The 23014-nt window shown below is 39.3% G+C and overlaps 1 protein-coding gene across 1 annotated transcript in view; it reads left to right on the top strand.

Annotated features, from left to right (window-relative positions):
• Positions 1-22426, top strand: part of LOC116728665 (neuronal migration protein doublecortin) — a 29648-nt gene extending 7222 nt beyond the window's left edge. Inside the window, exons 3-7 of the mRNA XM_032576940.1 lie at positions 3012-3352; positions 13274-13376; positions 16679-16768; positions 18898-18995; positions 19236-22426. Coding sequence (XP_032432831.1) covers positions 3012-3352; positions 13274-13376; positions 16679-16768; positions 18898-18995; positions 19236-19292 — 689 coding nt within the window. The 3' untranslated portion in view covers positions 19293-22426. The remainder of the gene's footprint in view (positions 1-3011; positions 3353-13273; positions 13377-16678; positions 16769-18897; positions 18996-19235) is intronic.
• The last annotated feature ends 588 nt before the right edge of the window (positions 22427-23014 follow it).

The following is a 23014-nucleotide window of genomic DNA, read 5'->3' as shown; positions in this document are numbered from 1 at the left end:
GTGTGACTTTTCTAAAAGTAGGAGCGTAGGACTGAATTTGATGTGCGCGTTTAATTTATTCAAATCAAGATGGTTGCGTTGTGAGCAGCTTATAGTTTGCTGCATGCGTGGCTCGTCTGCAGCGTGTCGGCTGGAGGGGCCATTTCATTGTGCTTCCTCTTTGTAGGATATAATTAATTACTCAGCCTCCTCTGCACAGAGTAATCTAGTTTTCTGCCCTTTGTCTTAGCTTGAGTTTCCCCACATATAAGCTAATTGCTTCCTTATGGTTTCTCTTTTTTTCTTGTGTCATTGTCCTACTGAATTTTGTTTGCGTAAAGATACCAGACAGGAGAGTAAGAAAATTTTTTTTTCCATCTGATCATTAAATGGTGCTTGCTTGAAATTTGTGTGATTAAACCAAGTGATTTGTGTGCACTTCTGGATTTCTGTGGTGATGTTGTGATAAGGAATTTGTGGGTGTGTGTTTTTTTTACTTTGACCAGTTAATCTTGGTTTTTCTTCTCTAGAGCTATAATAAAACATAAGAACAGCATTCAAATGTTTTTTATTATTTACATTAGCAGCGCAGTTATTGCCACACAGCGTGAGAGATTATTTGGAGAGGCAACATTATCATTGAGGGGACATTTTAGACTTACTTTGCTAGCTTATACTGGCATTGTATGCACTGGTAGCATTACTAAAACTGCATCCTGAGTTCACTGATCCTCGGTTTAACTCTGAGATTTCAGTCAGGCTGCTAATAAATCCAAATCCAAGATATTACAAGACAAATTGAGAGCTCATAAAGGTAAAATAGAGCAACTTTGCTGCAATGCCTTTAGCCTTTCTGTTTTCTGCTGAAAGTCTTGCTCTCTTTAGAGAACCACTGACATAATTTGACATGAAAAATAGTTTCCTTTCTGAATGGTTTTTAATATGTTCCCACTGATTATGAAATGGCAAAGCATTCATTCAGTGATGGCATTTTTAGTGAGTCTGAATATTTTTGTGTTGCACTTTCACTGTTGGGTTGAGCGGTGAATCTGCTGAGTGTTTGCATGAGAATACCTTTATAACTCTGCTTGTTTTCTACGATGTATTTTTGCAATACTGACTTGCTTTTTTTTTTCTAGTGACTGATGAATGATCGGAAAGCATGTCTATAACAGTCAGCAGCTGTTAGTTTAGGTTATTTGATATAATCAAGACTCCAAAAAGCTCTCATTTATGCCAGATCTCACATTTCAACCTCACTGCACTGAACAGGATCAAATTCAACAATGAGATAATTCCAGTTTTGAAAGTGTGAATGCAGAAAGCAGGTTTTTATTTACATCCCGACCAGTTACTAGCTGTATAATCTGACCTGTGGTCTATATTTGGCTCCAAAAGTATTTCACATGCACAGCGAGGGCCGATGGCTCCAAAAAGGAGATTTTGCCAACTAAAACAAGTTTTTAGTAGTTGCTGTGAATTGCAGGTGCAATTGAAGTCTCAAACAAATCCTTTCTTAAGTTGTTAAAAACATCAAAACTTGAAACCTAAGAAGTTATTTCAGAAATGATGAATATCGACTTCCAAAGTTTCTGTAAATGAAATCCAAGCAGGAAGCAGGAAATTGTTTGTCGTGTTGCTGCAAATCTGAATTTAGGTGAGCCAAATATGCATATGGAAAATTTATTATATTTCAAGCTGCTGAGGTATCAGGTACTGCACATTTGTTTAGATTTGGGTGGAGTCTCTTTCTATGAGGAGAGATGAAATAAAAGTGGTACAGAGCAGAGTGTTCAAAGCGTAACAGAAATGGAAACCAGTAGTACAGTAAAGCTGTGGGAGAGTTTCACATTCGTTCACCTACAAAGAGGAATGCATATAAAGAAAGCTAGTGTAGGGAACTGAAGCCTTCATCTGATAAAAAAAATGCCAATATATCAGAATAATCAAATTGTATTAAATATAAGCCTTTCCTTTTAAAAAAATTAAAGGAAATCAGGAATTAAATTGTTTTGGGTATAGAACTTCCTGCTTTAAAAAATAATTCATGAACAGACACAGTCTCTGTGGTATTTATTTGTAAATCCCTTAAAATAAATCCACACTTGGCAACAACAACTGAGAATATTAGAAATATATTTAACCTTTAAACTCGACTACAGCTATCCAGTGGTGGAATAAAAATCTAAAAGATTTGTTTTAATGAAGTAGTCAGGGAATGTTTAATGCTTCTCCAGTAAGTATTCAAAAATACTTACTGAAGTAAGTAAATACATATTGGTGTAAGTAAATACTTACTGGAGTAAGTACCCTTAAGTACATCCCCTGTAGTTAGGGCGATGCACTTTTTACCTTTCTCCATTAGAGTGTCTACAGTAATGGCCATCTGTCTCATCATGTCACATTGATGCACTAAATAGGATTAATATTGAAAAGTTCCTAGAAAAAGAAAGTACAAATTTAAAAAAGTGACTAAAGTTAAGAGTAAAGATCTTGTTTTTAAAACGTGTGCTTGGAGCTTACAGATTAAATTTATGAAAGACGATGATTTTGTATTTTCTTTTTTTTTCTGTGCAAGATTATGCTACTGGAAAAGATTTTTTAAAGGCTTTTTACTGATTTTTCATCTGGGTGTTCATATATAACATTCTTACTGTGCAAAACTGCCTTTTGTTTTTATCTCAAGGATTTGGCTTTGAGGACGACTAAGGAATTAAGACTATTGCCTTAAAAGTTGATGCGCCAGTATGAGTTTTGTGATGACTAATCATGAAACTCCTATTGGTGCCTCGTCATTACTATGGAATCAGAATAGAAATCAACATAGTTAAGGACTGAAAAAGGAAACCCTCATCTACAACAAAAAAAAATGGTTTCTTTAAAATGAAGTAGACGCAGATTTATTAAATGATGTAATTCCTCCTGCTGGTCTGGGTCTCTCCTGGATGGCGTATTGGCTCTCTGCGATTCTCGGGTGTCAAATAGCTGAGGAAGCCTCAATACACTAACCCAATTCTCCTTTCCGTCCCCAGGGGAAAGCTATGTTTGTGCATCCGAGAACTTCTACAAGAAAGTCGATTACACAAAGAACGTCAATCCCAACTGGTCTGTGAACGTCAAGGCCTCAGCCAGCCAGAAGAACATGCAGTCCCTGGCCGCCAAGGCCGCCGAAGATCCCAGAGAGGGCAAAGACTTTGTCCGGCCGAAGCTGGTCACGGTGATGCGCAGCGGCGTGAAGCCCCGCAAAGCCGTCCGCGTCCTCCTCAACAAGAAGACCGCGCACTCCTTCGAGCAGGTGCTGACCGACATCACGGAGGCCATCAAGCTCGAAAGCGGAGTGGTCAAGAGGATCTACACGCTCGATGGCAAGCAGGTGCGTCACACCTGCAGCAGGGGCGGCTTGCTTATTCAGAAAAATAGTTTGCGTCGTGCCCTTTTCCCTGAAAATCTTAGCTGATTGGAAAGTGAAATTAAAGTGGGGGGGCAAAACTGCCGCCTCCTAAAATTCAAATGTGAGAATCTGCAGAGGCGTTCGTCAGAATGCATTTGTTTAGATTTCCTACAGAACGATGAGGAACAGAGCTGCTGTGGTGCGGTATGTAAACAAAGGGCAATGTGTGGTCAGAGCTGGGGACAGTTCACCTTTCATTCACCTGCATTCAGCCATGCGCAGACAGGTGTAGAGATTAAAGGGCTTCATAGGACGGGCAGACTGTTTGCTCATAACCTCGGTCAATATTGACGCGGTGACTACATGAGAATGCAGAGTGGCGATGAGAGCAACCTTTGTGTGCTTTACATCCCATTGTCTGCAGTCTTTGTTCTGACTTTTGGTTTCTAGCAGGTTCCTCTCCTGTCTTGTGGTTCAGGACATCAACAGGTCTTTTGTTATAGTTGCATTTTAGGCCATCTGTCATGGAAAGTCCTGGGGTGTTCTGTCATCTTCCCACAGCAGCAGCGTACAAAAGATCAAGCCTTTCATTGTTGTTTTAGCATATTGTCCCCACTGTCCCTTTCTATATATACATATGTGTGCATGGAAATGTACATGCTGATCTACTGAAAGGAAGTAAGGAGAGACGGTCCAGGCTAACCTTTTGTAGTTAAAGGGTCTTGCATAAAGTGCTCATGTACTGTGAACTTTTTAACATTTTGTCACATTACAGCCACAAGCTTCACTGTTTTAATGGGAGTTTAAGTAATAGCTCAGCATTTACTGAAGTATTTCATACCTCTGTTTGTGTTCATAAGCCGCTCAACTGGAAACAATATTTCACTGGTGTGTAGTTTAATAAAACCAACCTTGGAGAACAAGCGGCATCATGAGGACTGAGGAACATAGCGAAAAGGTCGGGGGGGGCAGATCTGAGAAGCTTTGAATATCCCACAGCTTAATGAATGATCACTAAATTGACAAAGCTGGTGAGGGTTGATGGGGAAAGCAACTAGAGTGAAACGCAGGACAACACTGAGGCTGCAGAAAACTTCAGGCATTCAAAGATGGAAAATGATGGTTTATATTATCAGGTTAAGCTAAAAGTTCAAATGTGTCGTTTGATAAATCAGAAGCATTAGAATAATGGTTACATTAATAAAAAAAACTAATGCTGTTCTGGTTTTTACTAAAATATGAAAAATATTGGCATGTACAGGAAGTGCACAGTTTCTGAATGTATTTATGTGTTTTGTTGTGATTGTGAGACTGAGATGGCAACTACACCCTTATTGAATAATAATGCTGCAGTTTCTTGTGTGGTGTTTAATCTGCTGAATGTTTATGGGCTTGAAGTTGCCAGAAACAAAATGCGGATCAGATTTTCCCAACAGTTTTAACCAGATCCTGCTGAAGGTTGTGGAAAGTCCTTCGAGATGTTGCACTCATCAAGTAAAGTGGATGTGAGGGAAATGGTAAGGTTAGGTAATTTTATTTATGTTGCACATTTTCAGCAACAAGGCAATTCAAAGTGCTTTAGAAGGAAATAAAACAAAATAACAAACCAAAGGAAAGAGCAAAAGAAGAAAACAATAATGAAAAGAAAGTATTACCCCATGTTTAAGAATAAGTAGTCTGTAATTTATAAACCAGTAGGGGTTTCTCTGGATTCTTGTTCTGATAATGTTGCTCTAAAGTAATGAGCAGTTTCTCTAGATAAGCTAATAGGAGTCGTTTTGGATTCTAAATTTGTCTAATTGCTGAATATATAAACTAGATGCTCCTGTTATAAGTATAATTACTCCATAATTTAGAAGCCAGAAATAGTCAAAAAGTTGGTTTTACTGTTTCTATGTGAACTAGGGAACAGTAGCAGAATGTCTAATAAATGTATTTATTTCCCAGTTTTACATTAAATCTTTGTTGTAGGATTAACTAGATGAATCACATGTTCTCCAGACTGCTGTGAATTTCTACAAATGAGCTGAGACAGAGATGAGGTGGATGTGAACATCTGCTACTCTGTTGCAGCTACACGATCTTCTGCAGCTTTACTTTAGGTTAGGTTACGATTTGGTTGTTGCACTGCTGTCCTTTTTCCTCCTTCCTTTTGAACTAAAGCCAGAAACACGTGTTCGGGAGGAGGGCAGGCGTTGTGAAATGATAGATGGGAGGGATTTGATTTTAATGCTTTCTCCCAGGAGTGCAGCCTGGCAGCATGAAGCCTTGCAGTGGCTTTCTAGGAGATTCTAATTACTTCCTGTCATTTGATGGTAATTCTTGGTCATGCATTTTTGATAATGTGATGCCACATTGAATTAAGCGTATTGATTACGATGTCACGTTATCGACTCCCAGGTGATGTTTCGCTTGACTTCAGGATTCGTCTTCGGCAGGTACAGAAACGAAGGAATGTTTTGCGCCTTTTGTCTGCAGAGCCACACTGCAGCTGCTGTGTGGTGAAGGTGATATGGTGGAGAGCTCACCCCTCCCTAACTCTGCGCCGATCCTCCTCTTTTTTTTTTTTTTTTTCCTCCCCTTCGTTTGGTTGCTAGGAGACCACATCCCAGGCACAAAGAGAGCCCAGCTGGTGTGGACCGGTCTGTCGGATCCCACATCCTGCAGCGGGTGGGAGAGCTTCGCCATCAATGCGAGTCTTTGGCGTTTTAAAGAAAGAAGAAGGAAAAACGCGCGTCATGTTTACCTGCATACATTCCATCAGTTGAGGCTTGAATTTGCGATATGAGCATTGATGAAGGTTTTTTTTTTTTTTTTTTGAAGTGTCCAAGAATGCACTTACTTGCATTCCTATGATGGCTACCCATCATGAATGGCGTTCCTCTTTTTCCTCGGTGTTGTGTGGACTCCGCTGACTGCCAGCCCTCCTTTCTCTGCCAGAGTTGAGGACAAAATCATTGCCATTTTCCTCTCAAATGCCGGCGCTTCTTTGCTCAATCAACTCAATAGAGGGAAGGGTGGGGCTCCTAGATTCAGGGAGCAATTTGGGATCATTTTATTTTCACTGATGGGGCATAATTACTCAGGCTCTTTCAAAAAAAAAAAAAAAGAAAAGAAAAGAGCAAAAATCTGTTCTTCCTGCAGCTAAAGGCCACCTATTAAATTGCTGGGAGCCATTTTGTATTCATTCCTCATCAATGAATGTGTCTGGAGTGATGCGAATATGTGAACAATGTGAAAGAAAGCAGGAAACAAAATGCTCCAATAGATTTAAACTCTAATCATTTTAAAACCAGGTTTAGAAGTTGAGCTTTTTCCTAAGAAAAACAGAATTTGAGAAGCGTCATATAAGCACAAACTCTGTCAGACAATAAAGGATTTACAAAATTTCAGTGTTTATTAGATTGGTGCAAATTTTTGTAGTAGCTGCAGATTCTGTCAGGGCTTTTAGTGTTTTAAATGCATCCATTAACAGACGAGGAAAGTCAGCTTTGCCCTGTTATCAGGACTTGCAGTCTGCCTGCTTCTCACTGTGCTGTGGAAGCAGTTGTCATGGCAATAAGCTTCCCCGTGATGGATTCAGCTTGTGACAATGGCTGTGATACGCTGAGTGGGTTCTTTATATAGTCTTACCTGCCCTGCCCCCCTTAATCTGTCAGAAGCCTGCCACCTCCACATCTCACTCACTCGTCCACCTACGAACGAACACAGGCGACGTGGAACGAGTGGGGTGTGGTTCCCCCCCACTGGAGTCGTGAAGCTTCCCCACTCAGGCCCGTCCAGCAGCTCTGATTTCCTCCATGAACATCAACAAGTGAGCATGACCTGGAGCGAAGAGGAGGAGGAGGAGGAAGCTCGATTTAATAAAGCTGAGGCCACATCAGTCAGACAAATGGCTGCTTCCATGGAGCCGGGGTGGGGTGGCCTGTAACCAGCACCGGGCACCAGCTGTGCACCATGACTGTGCAGATACCCCCCCTCCCACCATCACCACCACCCACCTCCCTGTAAGTGGCTCATCTGTGCTCCAAATGCATCTGGAACGAACCTACTGAAATACTGTGCCGCTGTTCAGGGGTCAAGCAGAGGTCAGAGATCTGGTCCAGATGAATTTTATCAGTGGTTTCCATCAAAAGATGCGAATCAGAATGGGTTCAGATGTCCCCTACTTTGACTTTCATAAACTGGATTGACAAAAGAGCCGGTACTGTCTGTAAAGTCTTGAAAATGACAAGATGTTTGGAGGAATATTCAACTCTGCATGTTTTTGTTGTTTTTTGCCCTGGCCCAGGGATTACAAATGAGGTCTGTCTCCTTAACGCTTCTTTTGTCGCTTCTTCAAACATAAGTTAGTCATGCCAAGACAGCATGACTAACTTATTTCTCACAATTATTTGTGAGAAATAATTATTTCTCACTTTTCTGCTTCACCTTGGATTTTCATTAAATTATCAGAGTAATGATCCAAAAGAAGCATCCGTATAAAATGCTACCTGAGCATCATAATTAGTCATTCGCTGCTCGATCTGGGTTTTATGGAGCCATGACAGGAAGGAAGCAACTCTTCAAAGTCCCAAGGAGGAAGTTGCTCTTGTTGAGACCAAAATGGAGTATAGTACACTAAACCCTGAACTCACCATCCGTATGGTGAAACATGGTGATGCGAATGCCTTTTCTTCTAACAAAGATACTGGGGTTTGAAGGTACTTGGTCCAGCCTGGCAGCAACCCAACACATCCAGTCAGAGCTACAGTGGAACGGTGCAGACAAGGGTTACTCAAATCCGATGTCTTCTAGGTGTACCACTGGTCCAACACACCTGGATCAAATGGCTGAATTACTTCCTCAGTTTATGCAGGTTCTCCAGATTCCTGATAATTGTCTGGTTATTGGAGTCGAGCATGTTGAAGCAGAGGTGCATCTAAAAGTTGCGGAACGCCGGCCTTCGACTGTTGGAGTTGCTTTGGTATAGGTCAGAGCATTGTTGTGTTGGAACGGCCCAGTCAAAGTTCAAGCCTAAATCTAACCAACTTGTCATAAGGCTTGAAAATGTTTTTTTTGATACTCCATTTAACCTGACAGAATATACACAAAATATTATTTTCTAGGCATGCAAAACTGTTAAAAACTTGCCCCCAAAAGGCTGTAATTAAAGTAAAATGTTGTTTCACGGGGAATTAAAGCCTCCATTTTGTTTAGTTTTTTTAAGTAAAAAAAAAACAAAAAATTTTTTTTCCCCAGTTAAAAATTATGATCTACTTTGTCAGTGAATCAAATGTGACGTGACATTTGAAGAACTCTAAGGAGCAGAGTCTTTGTCATTTATTTGATTTGTAGTCAATTCTGTGTGGTTTGAAACCAGACCAGTGTAAAATCAATTAGATAAACTCAGCTGGTTAAGAATCGGCTGACTCACTGGGGCATTAGAGGGAAGTCCATCACTCAGATGTTAAATGGCTGCACTTCTGCACAGAGATCAATTGCTAGAGATGAGATGTAATCATCTCAGTATTTTGTTTTTGGTGTGCGTCCTAATAGGATGATCTGAAGTATTAATCAGCTCTTAGAAACAAAAGTGCCATTAAAGTTACTAGTTTCCACATTAGATGTCTTATTGATGCCATTTATTCATGTTTAACAAAGAAAAATGCATTTATTCTTCCATTTCATGTCGTTTTGAAATGGCAACAAATCATCTTTAATTTGCTCAGGATGGGTTTCATCATTTTAACAACCTTTAGTTGAATAAAGTTGAATAATTCAGTAATGGTAGGCGGATCGCTGCGCGTCTGATGGAGGGGCTGCTGGTTTTTGTTGGGTCATGTGGTTCTGACAGCTGGTGAGGCTCAGATTAAGGATGGGCTCGGTGAGACGGAGGGTGGAGGGCACCCAGAGTCTGGAGAGAGCCAGAAAAAAATAATTAAATCCCAAACCCCCTGCCTTAGATAAACACACTGGTGGCGTTAACGGGTATGTTAACAATAATGTGTGCATTGTCTGTGTAATCTGTTGGTGGATATGGTTGACAATATTCAGTTTAAGAGAGGATGCTTCTTAAATTAGACAAACATTTCCCATCTAGTATTTCCTGTCATGTGTCAGGTTATGGCAATTTCTCCCAATCATGTTCAAAACAGGTTTGCCCAATGCATCATTTAAATATATTTGTAAATTATAGTTAAAAAACTGCATTTCTTCAATGTTGCATGGACTAGAGTAATGTCTTCTGCTAATTTAATTTACGGCAACACTTTATTTGAAGGGGTGTGCACAAGACTGACATGACTGTCATAAACATGACACAACGCCTGTTATGAACATGAGGGAGTCTTTATGACTGTTGTCATCAAGTGTCATTTAGTAAATAATGACGCTAGTAATGCAAAGTTGCATTAAAAGTGTCACCTTTTCATTAAAAGTATAATTTACAGAATGACGCTTCATGAAAACAGTCAGAAACATTCATAAAGACTCCTTCATGTTCATGTTAGTCTTATGCACCCCTTCAAATACAGTGTTGTCTAATTTACTCACAATTAACTTTAAAAAATTTATATTTTCTGCTATGATTTAATGTGGGGCAGTTTACTGAAGTGATGCACCTTGTTGTAAAATGTCTTAATCATATTACAAGAAGACAAAACTTGTATAAAAAAAACTCTAAAGGTTGGAAACTGCAGCAGCCAACACAGTCTCTCTTTACCGTGAAATTTATTGGAATAGTGAAGGGGGAAAATGTTTCTTTGGAAAATTCATGACTAAAGCCAAAAATCAAACCTCTTTAACATACGAGTTCATCTATGGTCTGACCTACAGTCACAATATTTTAACCTCAACTGGACGTACGAGACCATCTGAAACTATAGATTTGATATTTGATTAGCAGAAAACGATCACTGGTTGAATGACTACATGGTTTCTTGTTACCTTTAAATTTTGTATTTGGCTAAAACGTTGTGATATGAAAGGCTCTGCGAATGTAATCTGTTTAGTTTTTGGCCATGTTGGAGCGGTGTTTGTTTCAGGACAAAGCAGGGAATGTGTAAACCTGTTGATATCAGAGGTTCCTTTCTGCAATGTTTCAAACATTGAACTCATTTTGAAGCCGCAATTCCAGTTTGGAAAGCTGGTTTCTGAGAAACCCTGATTTAAAAAAAGTAAAGTACTGGTGTTGCAATGAAAATTATTTGTACAATTGGTTTCTACAAACTTTATTTCTTTCAAATTTCCTGCTAAAACATCTGAATGTCAGTTCCTGGGTTTTGGTTCCAACGTATGAATGAAATCCAAGGTGGGATGTTTATGCTGAAGATTAAACGCATTGGTGAACAACTTAAACTCTTTATGTTGGTCTGTTCCAGAATCCTGAGTTTGAGTGGAGATTAAGTTAATGAAGACGGTGCATGTTTGGATTAGATCTTGATCCTTTTAATCAGCTCTATTGTTAAAGCTATTAAAACGAACTGCTGTCTGCCCTCCGGCCTGTTTCTTCTCCTGAAGAAGAGAGGGGGGGAGCTCTTCTTCATGCCTCCATTTTAGGACGACCAGGTGTTTCTGTTGCCACACGATGCTAACCCCATTGCTGGTAGCCTGTATCTAATCTCCTTACACTGAAATTACTGGATAACACTGTTGCCTGTGATTTGGGATTGGCAGAAAACCCAATTAGCGTTTGATCCCTAGAGTCAAAGCAGCGTCTCGGTCTCCCAGCGTGGATCTGTATCCGGGGAGTTTTGTGAGGGTGTGTGAGTTTTTGTACAGCTGTTAAATGCCACGCCAACAAGTCACCACCGCCACCACACACTTTTAGCTCGTCTAGCAGGACTGAGATCCAACATGGCAGCTGGTGGGGTGGAGTGCTCTCAAATTATCTGTAGCTCATAGTTTAGATCCGCGTCACAAAGGGGAAACCGCGACGCATCTCGACTGGGCCTGGCATCCACTCAAACATGTAGCCGTTTCTCTCCGAGTGTCCAGCAGAGTGATTCAGTTACATTATCGCTGCTCTATATGTCTTTATCTCATAAGTCAGTATTTCAACAGGTATTGAATATCGACAGAGATGCTCCACTAAGAATAAAGCAGCTTCCTGATCGAACGGCTCTAACAGGCATGTCAGGCTGCATAATGGAGAGTGGAGGAGAAGGTGTGGCCCACAGACATCTGTCCACTAAGGAGGCCATATTGTTTCAGCAGCTGCTGATTGAATAGACGCAGGGGAAGGAAGCAGAGGCATTTAAACATTATAGAAAAGGTGTAGCCTTATCAGCTTTGTTTGCTTTTTTTGTGTGTGTGTGTGTTTTGTGTGTGTTCATGATTTGTTACATGTACCGAGTGTGGCTAACGGCATGTTATCTAGCTGAGTGAAATACAACGCAGACTTGCTGAGAACTGAAGGTTTTGCTCGCAGGTTTTTTACTTGAATATTTTCACATGGATGGACACTTTTTGTATTTTTACAATTTAAGTTTATTGCAACATAATTGAATCCCACAACAGAAAAATATATATTTTTCATAAAAACAAGATTTGTGATTAAATGTTCTGAGATAAATGTAAACAAATGTTTGGGATTAATTATTTCAAATTTTATGACTGCTAACTTATTGTACATGCTGATGATGGACATATAAATTTAAATATTAATACTGCTGTTAAGGCTCTACTGATCAGGTTTTCAGCATCATCCAAGGAATAAGACAAGTTCTCAATCTCTGTTATCAGCAATCATCTCAAAATGTCAATTACAATTCATTTTAACAGAAGAATGGCCTCAAATTGCATGTTTTGACCAAACGTAATTTGGCTTTATGAAGTTAATCGTTTTCTGTCAAAATCTTTTCCAAATTTTATTTCCAGAAAGGAATTTTTCCAAGTGTTTTACAAAGTTGTTTTGGTTTTTTTCCCCATTCAAGGTAAAGTTTCACAGTTCACATTTATGAACCTCGAGTTTAGCAGGATATCCTGTTTGAAAATGTTTGCAAATTTAAGTATAATCCTGTATGTTCAACTTTTAACAGTGAACATACACTGTAAAAAGTTGCTGAAGGAATGTCTTTAACTCTATTAAACAATTATACAGTAAATATGAATATTTGATTTGACTCAAAGCAGTTCTCAGTGTCTGGAGCTCATTTAGTCAGATGGATGCAGTCATCTGCTGTACTTTGTGATTATTACTAATTGTGTCAAAAGGCAGTATGGATGTTGACTTAAAATATATCCAATAAAAAGTCAGATTTTTGGGATTACCATTATGGTATTGTGAGAAATTAATATGTATTGTGGTGTACCTTTAGGTTTGTCATTGTGTTAATTTTTGTTTTTTGATAGTTTCCAAGATGCCCATCTAATGTCTTTTCATCTTGTTCCTAAAATCAATCAGCTTGAGCTATCCAAAGCCTTTACAAGCCATGTTTCTATCAGCAATTTTTTTTTACGTGAATTTTGAAGTGTTGCAAAAAAAAAAAAAAAAGTGAAAGGTTGACGGAAACGGCAAAATTCGAAATAACCTACAAAAAAGGCAAAAAAAAAAAGGTTTTTAACACTCAGTACTTTTTGGCTTTTCTGAAGGAGTTAATGCAGTAAAGGGGAAATGGAAACACATTTGTAGGGAACTCTTTCATCCATTGACGGTTCTGTTCTAGAGGCACAAAACTTGGACAGATTTATAAGTCTAAACCTTTCAACCCAGAGGGGACGACTCTCCATTTTTCTGAGATGTGTGATCTGTACTAGTTGCAACCTTTACATCTTGTTTATCGAAGCCATTTGCAGCATTAACGTCTTATGAAATCACTCCCGCGCCATCTACTTGTTTCTCACCAGTAGATGGAAATGCACCTAATTTGCATTTATTTTCTTAATTTCTTGTTTCTCAACTGTCATTTCCTCCCTTCAAAGGTTACCTGCCTTCAAGACTTCTTTGGTGATGATGATGTATTCATTGCATGTGGACCAGAGAAATTTCGCTACGCACAGGACGACTTCTCACTGGATGAGAACGGTGAGCCTTAGTCCAACAGGGATGTCTTTTATGATATAAAGTTCTTTATTACCAAAGTTATTCGCATCATTCATCACCTAATCCATAAAGTTTAATATGAACTCACTCTTTGAGGCTGAAAAAATCTCCAACTCTTCTAGAAATGTTTCTCGCAAGGTTTGAGTATGCTAACGGAAATCTTTTATTATTCTTGATAACATGGCCCATAAATTATTGTAATAAATTACATTGTTGTTTTAAGACTTTTTAAGTAATAATAATGGTAACGGCGTAATAAAGCAAGAACATATTCTCAAACGTCAATAAAATTTTAATTCAAATGAACATTTAACCCTGGACCTGAAAGACATTTTAAATATCCCAAATAAATAAAGAAAACAGCAGAAATAACAAAATGAATTATGAGGTCTCTGTGAACAAAATTGTCCTGCAAAAAAACGGGCTAGTTGAGACCAAAGCACCAGACTTTTGTGGTCCAGTTTTTGGTAGTTAGAGAAAACAATAAATCATGCAAAGGGAAATTGAGTTTTTAAATTTTTAATTCAAATAATTGATCGCTTATTGCAACAGGCCTAAACGTATCACATCACCAGGCATGAATTTGATGAACTCCTATTAACAAACCATTTTCTGCCCGTCTACGGCTTGGATGTATTATCTGAAAATCTGAATTCAATTATTTCGGTGATTGATTGAATACTTTTGGCAGTATAGTCCAGGCTCAGAGAGTTGCATCAATCTTTTTCTCTCCCAATAGAAATAAATTCGGCTTTGGTATGAACTAAACAACAATCGTTGCAGTAAATGGAGTTGGGGAAGATGTCAAACGTGCTCAGAAGTATATTGGTCAGCTCAGTGGGGTTTATAAGCTGATGGTAATATTCAAAGCTAAATGAGCGAAAAATGAGGGATACTGACAAAGAGGCAGTGAAAGATGGAGCTGAAGCAGAGCTTTATCAGCAGCAAGCAGCTCGGAGGGAAGCGGGCAGAAGTCAGAGAGCCATTAATCTGTCCAGTGACGGGTTTAGGCCAGCTGATCTGTTGGTGCTGATACTGCTGTGAAGTCGAGGAGAGGAAAAGGTAAAGCCAATCGTCTTGCTGAGTGTCTCTCCTCCCTGCAGATCTGAAAGGCCTATTTTTAAAGTCCCTGTTCTACATAAACTCCTCTCCTGGAAACGGTGCGGTCTCTTCATCCGAACACAGCAGTGCTGCAGAGCCGACTTCTTATTACGTTTTCCTCCATTCCTTCTCTTTGCCATGAAGAATCCAGTAATGATCTGTGTCCTTAATGTTCTACAAACTCCCCCGTGGACCCGAGCTAAATTGTTTCGTTTAGTCTCTAACCTTAGGCCAATGCTGCAGAAAATGAATGAGGGTCTGGAGCGTGCCGACATCACCGAGTCGGCCTCAGAGGAGCCGAGCGGGCGGCGGGGGGGTTTGCCTGCTGTGTATCGTCTGGACATTAAGTCTGCAGACAACATAAATCTTCCACACGAAGACAAATGAAAATGCTTACATTCTCTGTATTAAAGGAGTCTGGGTTTCTGTCTGAGGAAAACCTGGAATGATGGAGGTTTGATTTTTTATTTATTTATTTATTTTTTGTTTTCTGACTTTTTAATGTCAAAAATAAACCCACACTTCACATTTAGTGGGGTAGAGCAGAAAGTATTTGCACCCCATTCACTTTTTCATTTTTGTGCATCACAAACTAATTGAATGTAGATTCTTACAAAAAAAAAAAAATCCATGCATTGCTGAAGCTCAAGTGAAAACATGTTTCTTTTTTTTTGTTTTTTTTTGTTGATAAATCAAAAATGCAACAATAATTGGCAGATATATGTCCACTTTTTTGGTCAGGATTAAGATTATCATCCTTTAGATGTTTTTATATCTTGATCAGAGTTTACCTGTGCAACATTCAGTTGATTGCATGTAATTTAAAATGAAACAAAATACTGTGTATTGGCGCAGAAACCAGTGAAATTAAATGAATTGTCTCTAGTCTGCACAAATATTGAAGGCTACAAAACAAATATGTCAGAATTAAATGATCCAAAATGCACTGCAGTCTCCAATATTGGGGAAAGGAGGAAGTTTAACGTCCGGAAACCTGACAACAACCCGAGTAAAAGACCTTAAATGTTCTGAGCTCAAAAAAACAGAAATTCTCTGCTTTGAAAAAGATCACGCAGTTTTCTTCACTATTCATACACAACACATTCCAAACATACAAACGCATTGTGTAAAAAAAACATTAAAATGCAAACATAATTTCAAATTTAATTTGCTTCAAATCTAACCTTCATGATCAGTGATCAGGTTATCGGCACCTAAGTCTTTGTTCAAAAGCTGCTTTTAACAAAAATGTTTAGAACCATCAGTTTTTGCACATTTCAGATTTCCATGGAGTTTTTCGGTGAGTTGTTGAGCAGAAACTGAATCCTACCTCCGCTTGTTCAGTTCTGAGAGGTCAAGGTTCAAACTTAATCAACTCAAATATATTTTGGTACAAGACCATTTATTGGACCAATATCAGAAAGTCAAATTCAAAATAGTTTTCAAACAAACCTTTCGTAATGGAGTGAACAATAAAACCAAAATATAACTTTGTGACCTTAACTCCAAACACCATCACTACTGGGGAAGCACAGTGGCGGCAGTGCCATGCTGTGGGGATGTTTTTCTACGACGAGATTTTAAATCTATTTGAGTAATTTTGTAACACAAAGTGTAAAAAGTGAGGCGGTGTGAATAATTTCTGGTGGAACTGTTTATGCAGCTGCAGCATTCACAGAACCAGGAATGTGATCCGACTCTGGGCTATTTTGGGAGACAGACTGCCAGACTGAAGTACTGTCAAAGGAGCGCTGGTGACACACTTGCCAGACAATAGCGCACCAGTTTCTACGTCTGTATCCAGCAGCGTGTGAAGGTGAAGAGAAAGAAGACGGATGTGGTGCGATCCCAGGAGATGGAGGGAGGGCAGAAAGTATAATTGGCATCAAAGGAGGGAAGGAGCGCAGAAGAGGGGGAGGGAAAGAGAAGAGAGAGACTGACAGTATAAACAGAATGGAAGATGCTCTGAGGGAGGAGCAGTGATGTCTGCAGCCTGTCTGCTCTGATTATTACACTGACTCAGAATACCAAAATGTAAAAAAAAAAAAAAAAAATCTTGGAATGTTTTCTGTTTTTACATATCTGAGGGACGACTCTACAATCCGACACCCGGATCAATCTTCAAGCTCAATCATTCGGTTTGGATTAAACAGTTTTAATTTTCCTCTTCATCTGTCCCACAGAATGCCGGCTGATGAAGGTAGCCAAGGCCCAGCGCGGTTCGGTAAAGAGTCCCGGTCCGATCAAGCGCTGCAAATCTCCTGCTGACTCCAGTGAGTAATCGCCACCCGACGACGACGGCGCCTTTTCTGACCGCGCCCCGTAATGAGCGCAATCGAAGAGCGGCAGAAAAACAATAAGGCAGCCTGCGGTGTTGTAAATGAACTAACATAACAACATGCGACAGCAGAGGGATTTAACTGACCTTTGACCTTATTCCAAGAGGCTTGGTGAGCATATCGGATCAATAATGCATGAGGATAAGGTGGCTTGCATCCAATGAGCAAATATCCGAGTTGACTGGGTTTTAATGCATTTGTTGTGCTTGAAGATAAGTCTTCCTTTATCTGCAGGAAGGGAATCAGGCTTGACTGATGGATTAAACTACAGGATCAAAAAATTTGATTCTTTATCTTAGATCGCAGGACTGGATTAAAAAAAAAAGCCCAGTTTAAATCTAGCCTTCCTTTGCTTGTAAGTAACAATCTAGGATTTAGTATAATTGTGTTTAACATGCTCCTATTGAATAAGAGGGAAACAAGCATGAATAAATCAAGAAAAGTAAACAAAGACAACATGAACAGCTGTCAGCTGTTTGTTAGACAGACAGGTTAATATTTAATAGTGTCCACTGAAACCCCGGGTGACTAGCTTATTAATTGTTTATAAGCATTTATTGTGGAAAAGGGTCTTGATAAAACAGGATTGTGCATCTGTCTGAAGACATCAACATCTCTGTTGGGTTAAATAAATGAAAAGTATAGCAGTGGTCAGAATTGAGCTTACGCTTCATATTTATGTTGGAACAGTGATTCAAAATTTACCTTATTTATATATACTTTTTTCCCAACTAACAATTTGGCACAGATTTATTTATTTTTTTTTTTTTGGGAATGCCTTTAAGAAAGTTGGAATATTTTTGCTAAATGATCAGAAACTATGTTGAAAACTGGAGGAGCTCATTTTAACTGTTTTTGTTTGTTTTTGGCTGAGACATGGATTGACTCCTTTAACCATTTTTAAACCAGTTTTATGTTCAGCTTTACAGTCCTGTTGGAAGACCAATCCCTGTCATAGAGCCAACAACATTTGGTTCAAAGTTACGGATTTGAAGGTTGTCATCCTTTATCATCTGACCCGTTTTATGGAATATATTGACAGCAAAATCAAAACCTCAATGTTTGATTCTCCTCGTCCTTCTCTGTTTTTAATGACTGTAAAACCTTCACACATGTATAATTCGTGTAGGTTTGGACATCTTAAAATCTCAGCTGATTATGAAGGTGGATCAGCTTTAGCCTTAATGATTCCTTGGTTGTTCTTGAACCGCTTCCTGCCATCTGAGGGTAAAAATTTAGATCGGAAATGACAGAAAAACGATCCCAAACACACATCAAACTGGTTTTGTAACACATTGTAAGTCTAACATTAGTGATTTGTCATATCATTTCTGACCTCAGCGAATTAAAATGATTGCACATTTAGAAATGTATGGCTGTGAAATCTCTCTACTTCAAAGTTCTGTGAGCCTTACAAATATTAAAATGTAAAGTCAAACTTTATTTGCCTTTTGTGGAGAAAACATTACTGTGTCTCCTCTGCAGGCGACTGTCTGGTCTCTCTCTCTCCGCTTTTTGTCTCGTCGCTGTGGGAGAGCTGCCCATCTCTCGCAAACTAATTTTTAGGTTTTACGAGGTAGTGGGGCTTTTGGAGCGAGTTTAACTTTTTACTTACTTACTCTCCATGTAGCCGAGCATTTAAATGAAGCCAACAGGGGGGAGAAAAGAGGAGCTTTATCCACTGCTTTTCAACTCCGTGGCTCAGACTCAAGCTGGCCATCTGCTTTGGTCTTTTCATCTCTTTATAGACAAAACTCTTTTAAGGCACTTACAACACACAGCTACATCACCTCACACCGCTCTCGGATCTAAACAGAGGTTCCTAGCAACGATTCAGGACACAGACTGCGAGAATAAAATGTCGCCAAACTAAAGCGGAGGACTCATCAGGCTCCCGGCGGGCCTTTAGACGAGAGCCAGGGGAGCCTATCGTTCAGCGCTGACTTTCACGGAGAGCAAGAAAAGAAGCGGTTTGGGTTGGTCTTGCACGCTATCTAATCCACACTACTCTCTTCTTTCCCCTCCCTGTCTTTTTTTTCTGTCTGCTCTGTCGGATCCCTCAGCCAACGGGACCGGCTCCAGCAGCCAAATCTCCACCCCGATATCCAAGCATTCCCCCACCTCCACCCCCACCAGTCCGGGCCTGAACAACAAGCAGAAGGTAACAAAACCTTTCCAGTATTCACATTTTATTCAGGGTTCATATGAAGGACCAACACAAAGTAGTGCATTTATGTGAAGAGGAAGAGAAATTGCACATTTTTAATGATGAAATGACATTTAAGTTTGTGATTTTCGACAAAATGTGAGACTTTTTCCTTTTTAAAGAAGCTCCATCTTTTTATTTACCGACGTCTCGTCGCCGAGCTCACAGGTTAACCACGCTGCGCTCTGCTTCCAGGATCTCTACCTGCCCTTATCTATGGAAGATGAGGACTCTCTGGGCGAATCGATGTAACTTCCTTCCTGCAGCCAGCCTTCGTTTTGGCCTGAAACACAGAAGTTTTATACGTCTGCTGCTTTCCACCTTCACTCACAGTGCCACCAGTCGAAGAGAACCGCTCTTTGTCTCTCTCTTTCTCTCTCTTTAGGGCCTTTGACACCATTTGCTGCTTGAGAATAACAAACGGTTGTTAAACTCAGTCTCGTCAGCTCACTAATGTTCAGACACGATAACCACTCGTTCGCCGTTTATGGATCTTCATCAAAATAAGTTATTTTAAACATGTCGGCCAGGGGGTATAATTTCCACTCAAGCAGCAAATGGGGGAATTTTCAGCCACACGTTGAACAACTTTTTTTATTTTTTATCCACTTTACATTTTTGTGACTGTCCTCCTGTCCAACCGTTGAAGGTGTGAATGTTACTGGTTCCTTGTCTGAGGAGACGGGTCTGTTAATGAGGGTCTTTCTAAACCTGCTGTAAATACTGTGTACAGCCATCCGTCCACCATAACCTCTCTGCTCAGTGTCTGTTGCTGTGCTTCCATTTTGTCACCACGACATTCAACCTTCACTTCACATGTCACGGGGTCAAACTAGACGAAAGAAATCAAGTGGTGATGGTTTGGGTTGTTGGGATGTAGCCAGTCTAATTGTGTAATGTTGAGTCTGAATATTTGATTTTCAGAAATGCTTTAAAGTAAATAAAGTATAATTTCAGAAAACTGTAAGCACTGAGGCTTCATACAGTGTGCAATACAAATTATTGGCATTCATTTTACCCAGTCGGACCGAACGGGAAGATGCAAAGGCATCGTCTCCTACATCTCTTAATGTTCATGTTTCATCTACTTTGACCTTTAGACAGTAGGCTAGAAGAGGTTCGTACCCTCCGTGTTTTTCACAAGATGCAGTGCATGATATTGTATGAAACTTTTAAGTTGCAAAGCTGATTTCTTTGTATTTTTGAAGGACCTAATGGTACATAAAAACAACCAAAGCAAAATCAAGTAGGCCCACAATACAGCTTTTATACCCTGAGCTGATTAATTCCCCTTTAAGCCACTTTATCACCTTGTTTTTGCTTCGACTGCAACTTGTGGTGATCGTTAACAATAAATAGTGTCCGGTAAAAATATCAACAACACTTAGACTTTTCCACTTTTTGTCATGTTGCAGCCACAAACTTGAAAAATACGTCTTTTGGAACCAATGACAGGTTTTCGGAACTCCATTAAGTCCGTCCATCCCCACACCCTGACGCTGCCGCTACCATGTTTGATGGTGGTGGTAACAGATTAAATTACTCACGGTTTACTAATTGGATCACTCTTGGAAGCAACCGGCTGAACTGTTTATTTAGTAGCATCACTGTAACGGTTTCTGAATACACGTTCACACCGCACTTTTAAGATTTTAATTAGTAAAAAATGTTAAATGTCAGTTTGAAACTTGCGGTTTATAATTTCTTAACAGTTTTTTGCTTCACAAATATGCGCTGCCACGTTGTCTTGGCCCAACAGAAACAAAGGTTCAGTTTTGTGGTTGCTGCGTGTCAGAATGCGGGAAGGTTTAAGCATCAGAACCGCTTTTGACCGGCACCAAAACCGGTGCTGGGGTGGAGAGGAAAATCTCAAAGCCAAAGTGTTGTTTTGACCAAGAATAAACAAAACGGGAGGAAATGTAACGTTTTGATAGCAGTGAAATACTCTGGAGCGAGCACACATGGAGCTGATGCATGTCGCATTGAAATAACAAAATCATCTTCATCCAAGGCAGGTAGTTGCATTACGGCGCTAAAGCAGTAGTGGGATTTCTCTTTTTGCATGGCTCAGCATAGTTCAGGGATCATGGGGAGGGTGATGAAAATATGTTTGTCTAAATTTCATGTGTGGGTTTAAAAGTTTTATAAAGCTTATTAATTTATATTAAAGGTACCTGTGTAGAATTAATCGTTTCCTTAGTTTAAACTTGCTCTGAACAAGTTTTTCCCCCATGCTTCTGTGTGCAATTTTGTATTTCCATATTCCCATTTCTGTCATTGCGACTTCTTACGGCGCGCCCACTAAAAGGTGGAGATGTGAGTTTTACTTGGCAGGGAATCGAGCCTGAGACGTCACTGAATCCAATGACTGAAGCACAAAAGCAGGGAGCAACTAATTCATTTACGACGACAGATTTTTACCGGCCGGCCTCTCAAAACACTTAACCACCGATTCTCAATAGTCATAAAATGCTGCACATGTAGCATCTTTTCGATTAAGTACTATGCATTTGGATTCAACAGTTGCTGACGTTATTCTCTTTGGTAGAAATTGCCTTTTTATTAAAATAAGAAGTGTGATTAGAAAGGAGCCTAAAGTGAGCTTTTTTTAAATTTTATTTTATTTTATTTTTTCCCCATTGTGATGAATCGTCTGTCTGGAAGTCCCGTCTTTAGATGTGACGCTGCGTCCGCCTGCTTGATGATCTTTGGTCAATGTTTTTCTCGTCAGCCTCAACAAGCCATTACAATCTGGTGCTGTGAACTCCACCTTTCTCCAGCAGGGAGCGCTGTTACGCCAGCACAACAACTAAAATCAGCAGCAGGGAACGCGTCCCTTTGACTCCTATTTTATACCAATAAAAGGAAGAAAAAAAAAAAAGAATAAAAATAATTTACTGTTGCTTCTGTTAAACCTCACGCGCTACTGTTCTAGTTTCCTTACAACTTTTTACATCTCAACATATTTAAGCGGAAAATGTTTGTCTTGAATGAAGCGGCTGCCACCATTGAAGATGACTGGTGTGATTTATCACCATCAGTGGTGCCTTTTTTTTTTTTCTAGATGTCTTTTGATAAAAACAATAAATGGAACGTAAAAAGGCTTGTTCTTTAGCAGATATTTGTAATATTTCTTTTTTTAAATGTCTTAAACGAAGAGGCCTCCTATCACACTTTGTTTTGTAGAGATTCAGGACATTTTGCCATGGTGTAAATACACTTCCTTCCTCTTCTTTCATAATATATGCCTTTTGGATCAAATTACTTTCTTTCTCTAAAATTGACACTGTTTTTAGTGGTATTTTGCAATGTTACTGTGGCTTGTTTCAGTGCTTCATTCAATGTATTAACTGGTATCCTTTTGCAAATAAAACATTGGTAATTCATTTCGTGTTTTCTGTTGTTTATCCTATAAATGTCTGTTAATTCCATTTTATTAATTAAAATGCTTCAAGTGAATCTGAAGTGGGCAATGAGTGGATGATTACACTCAGTCTTGGTGTCTAATTGTGTAACTGAATATTTGATTTTAAAGTAAATGCTGGTAAGAAATGGGGCTCAAATGTTAAGTACTGCATCTAAAAGGAAAAAATATTCAAAGGTTTCTTTTTTTTAATTGTTTAGTGGTTAAATGTGATGGGGAAAAATATTGAAATCGAAAAAGCAAACATTTAAAAACAAAATAATATATGCTAGTGGTCAAATCATGGTGCAAAGGTTTTATATAGGTAACTAAAGTTTATTGTTTTTCCTCCACACAAACTTTCAGTGTCTCTATTACATGTTTAGCTTTAAATATGAAGCTTTATCATTTTGTCAGATGTTGCAGCAGTGTGAGTCGCCCCCTGCTGGCTCTTTCATAAAAGTTCGGTTTAGGCGCAACAGCTTGAAAAGATTGAACAGTCTGTCCTATGACAACATAATCTGAATGTTTTGTTGTGTTCAGTTTAAAGCACTGCGTTACAAAATTCGCT

The sequence above is a fragment of the Xiphophorus hellerii genome, chromosome 11, assembly GCF_003331165.1.
Source record: "Xiphophorus hellerii strain 12219 chromosome 11, Xiphophorus_hellerii-4.1, whole genome shotgun sequence".
Classification (NCBI taxonomy): Eukaryota; Metazoa; Chordata; class Actinopteri; order Cyprinodontiformes; family Poeciliidae; genus Xiphophorus; species Xiphophorus hellerii.
This window is presented reverse-complemented; position numbering and strand designations above follow the sequence as displayed.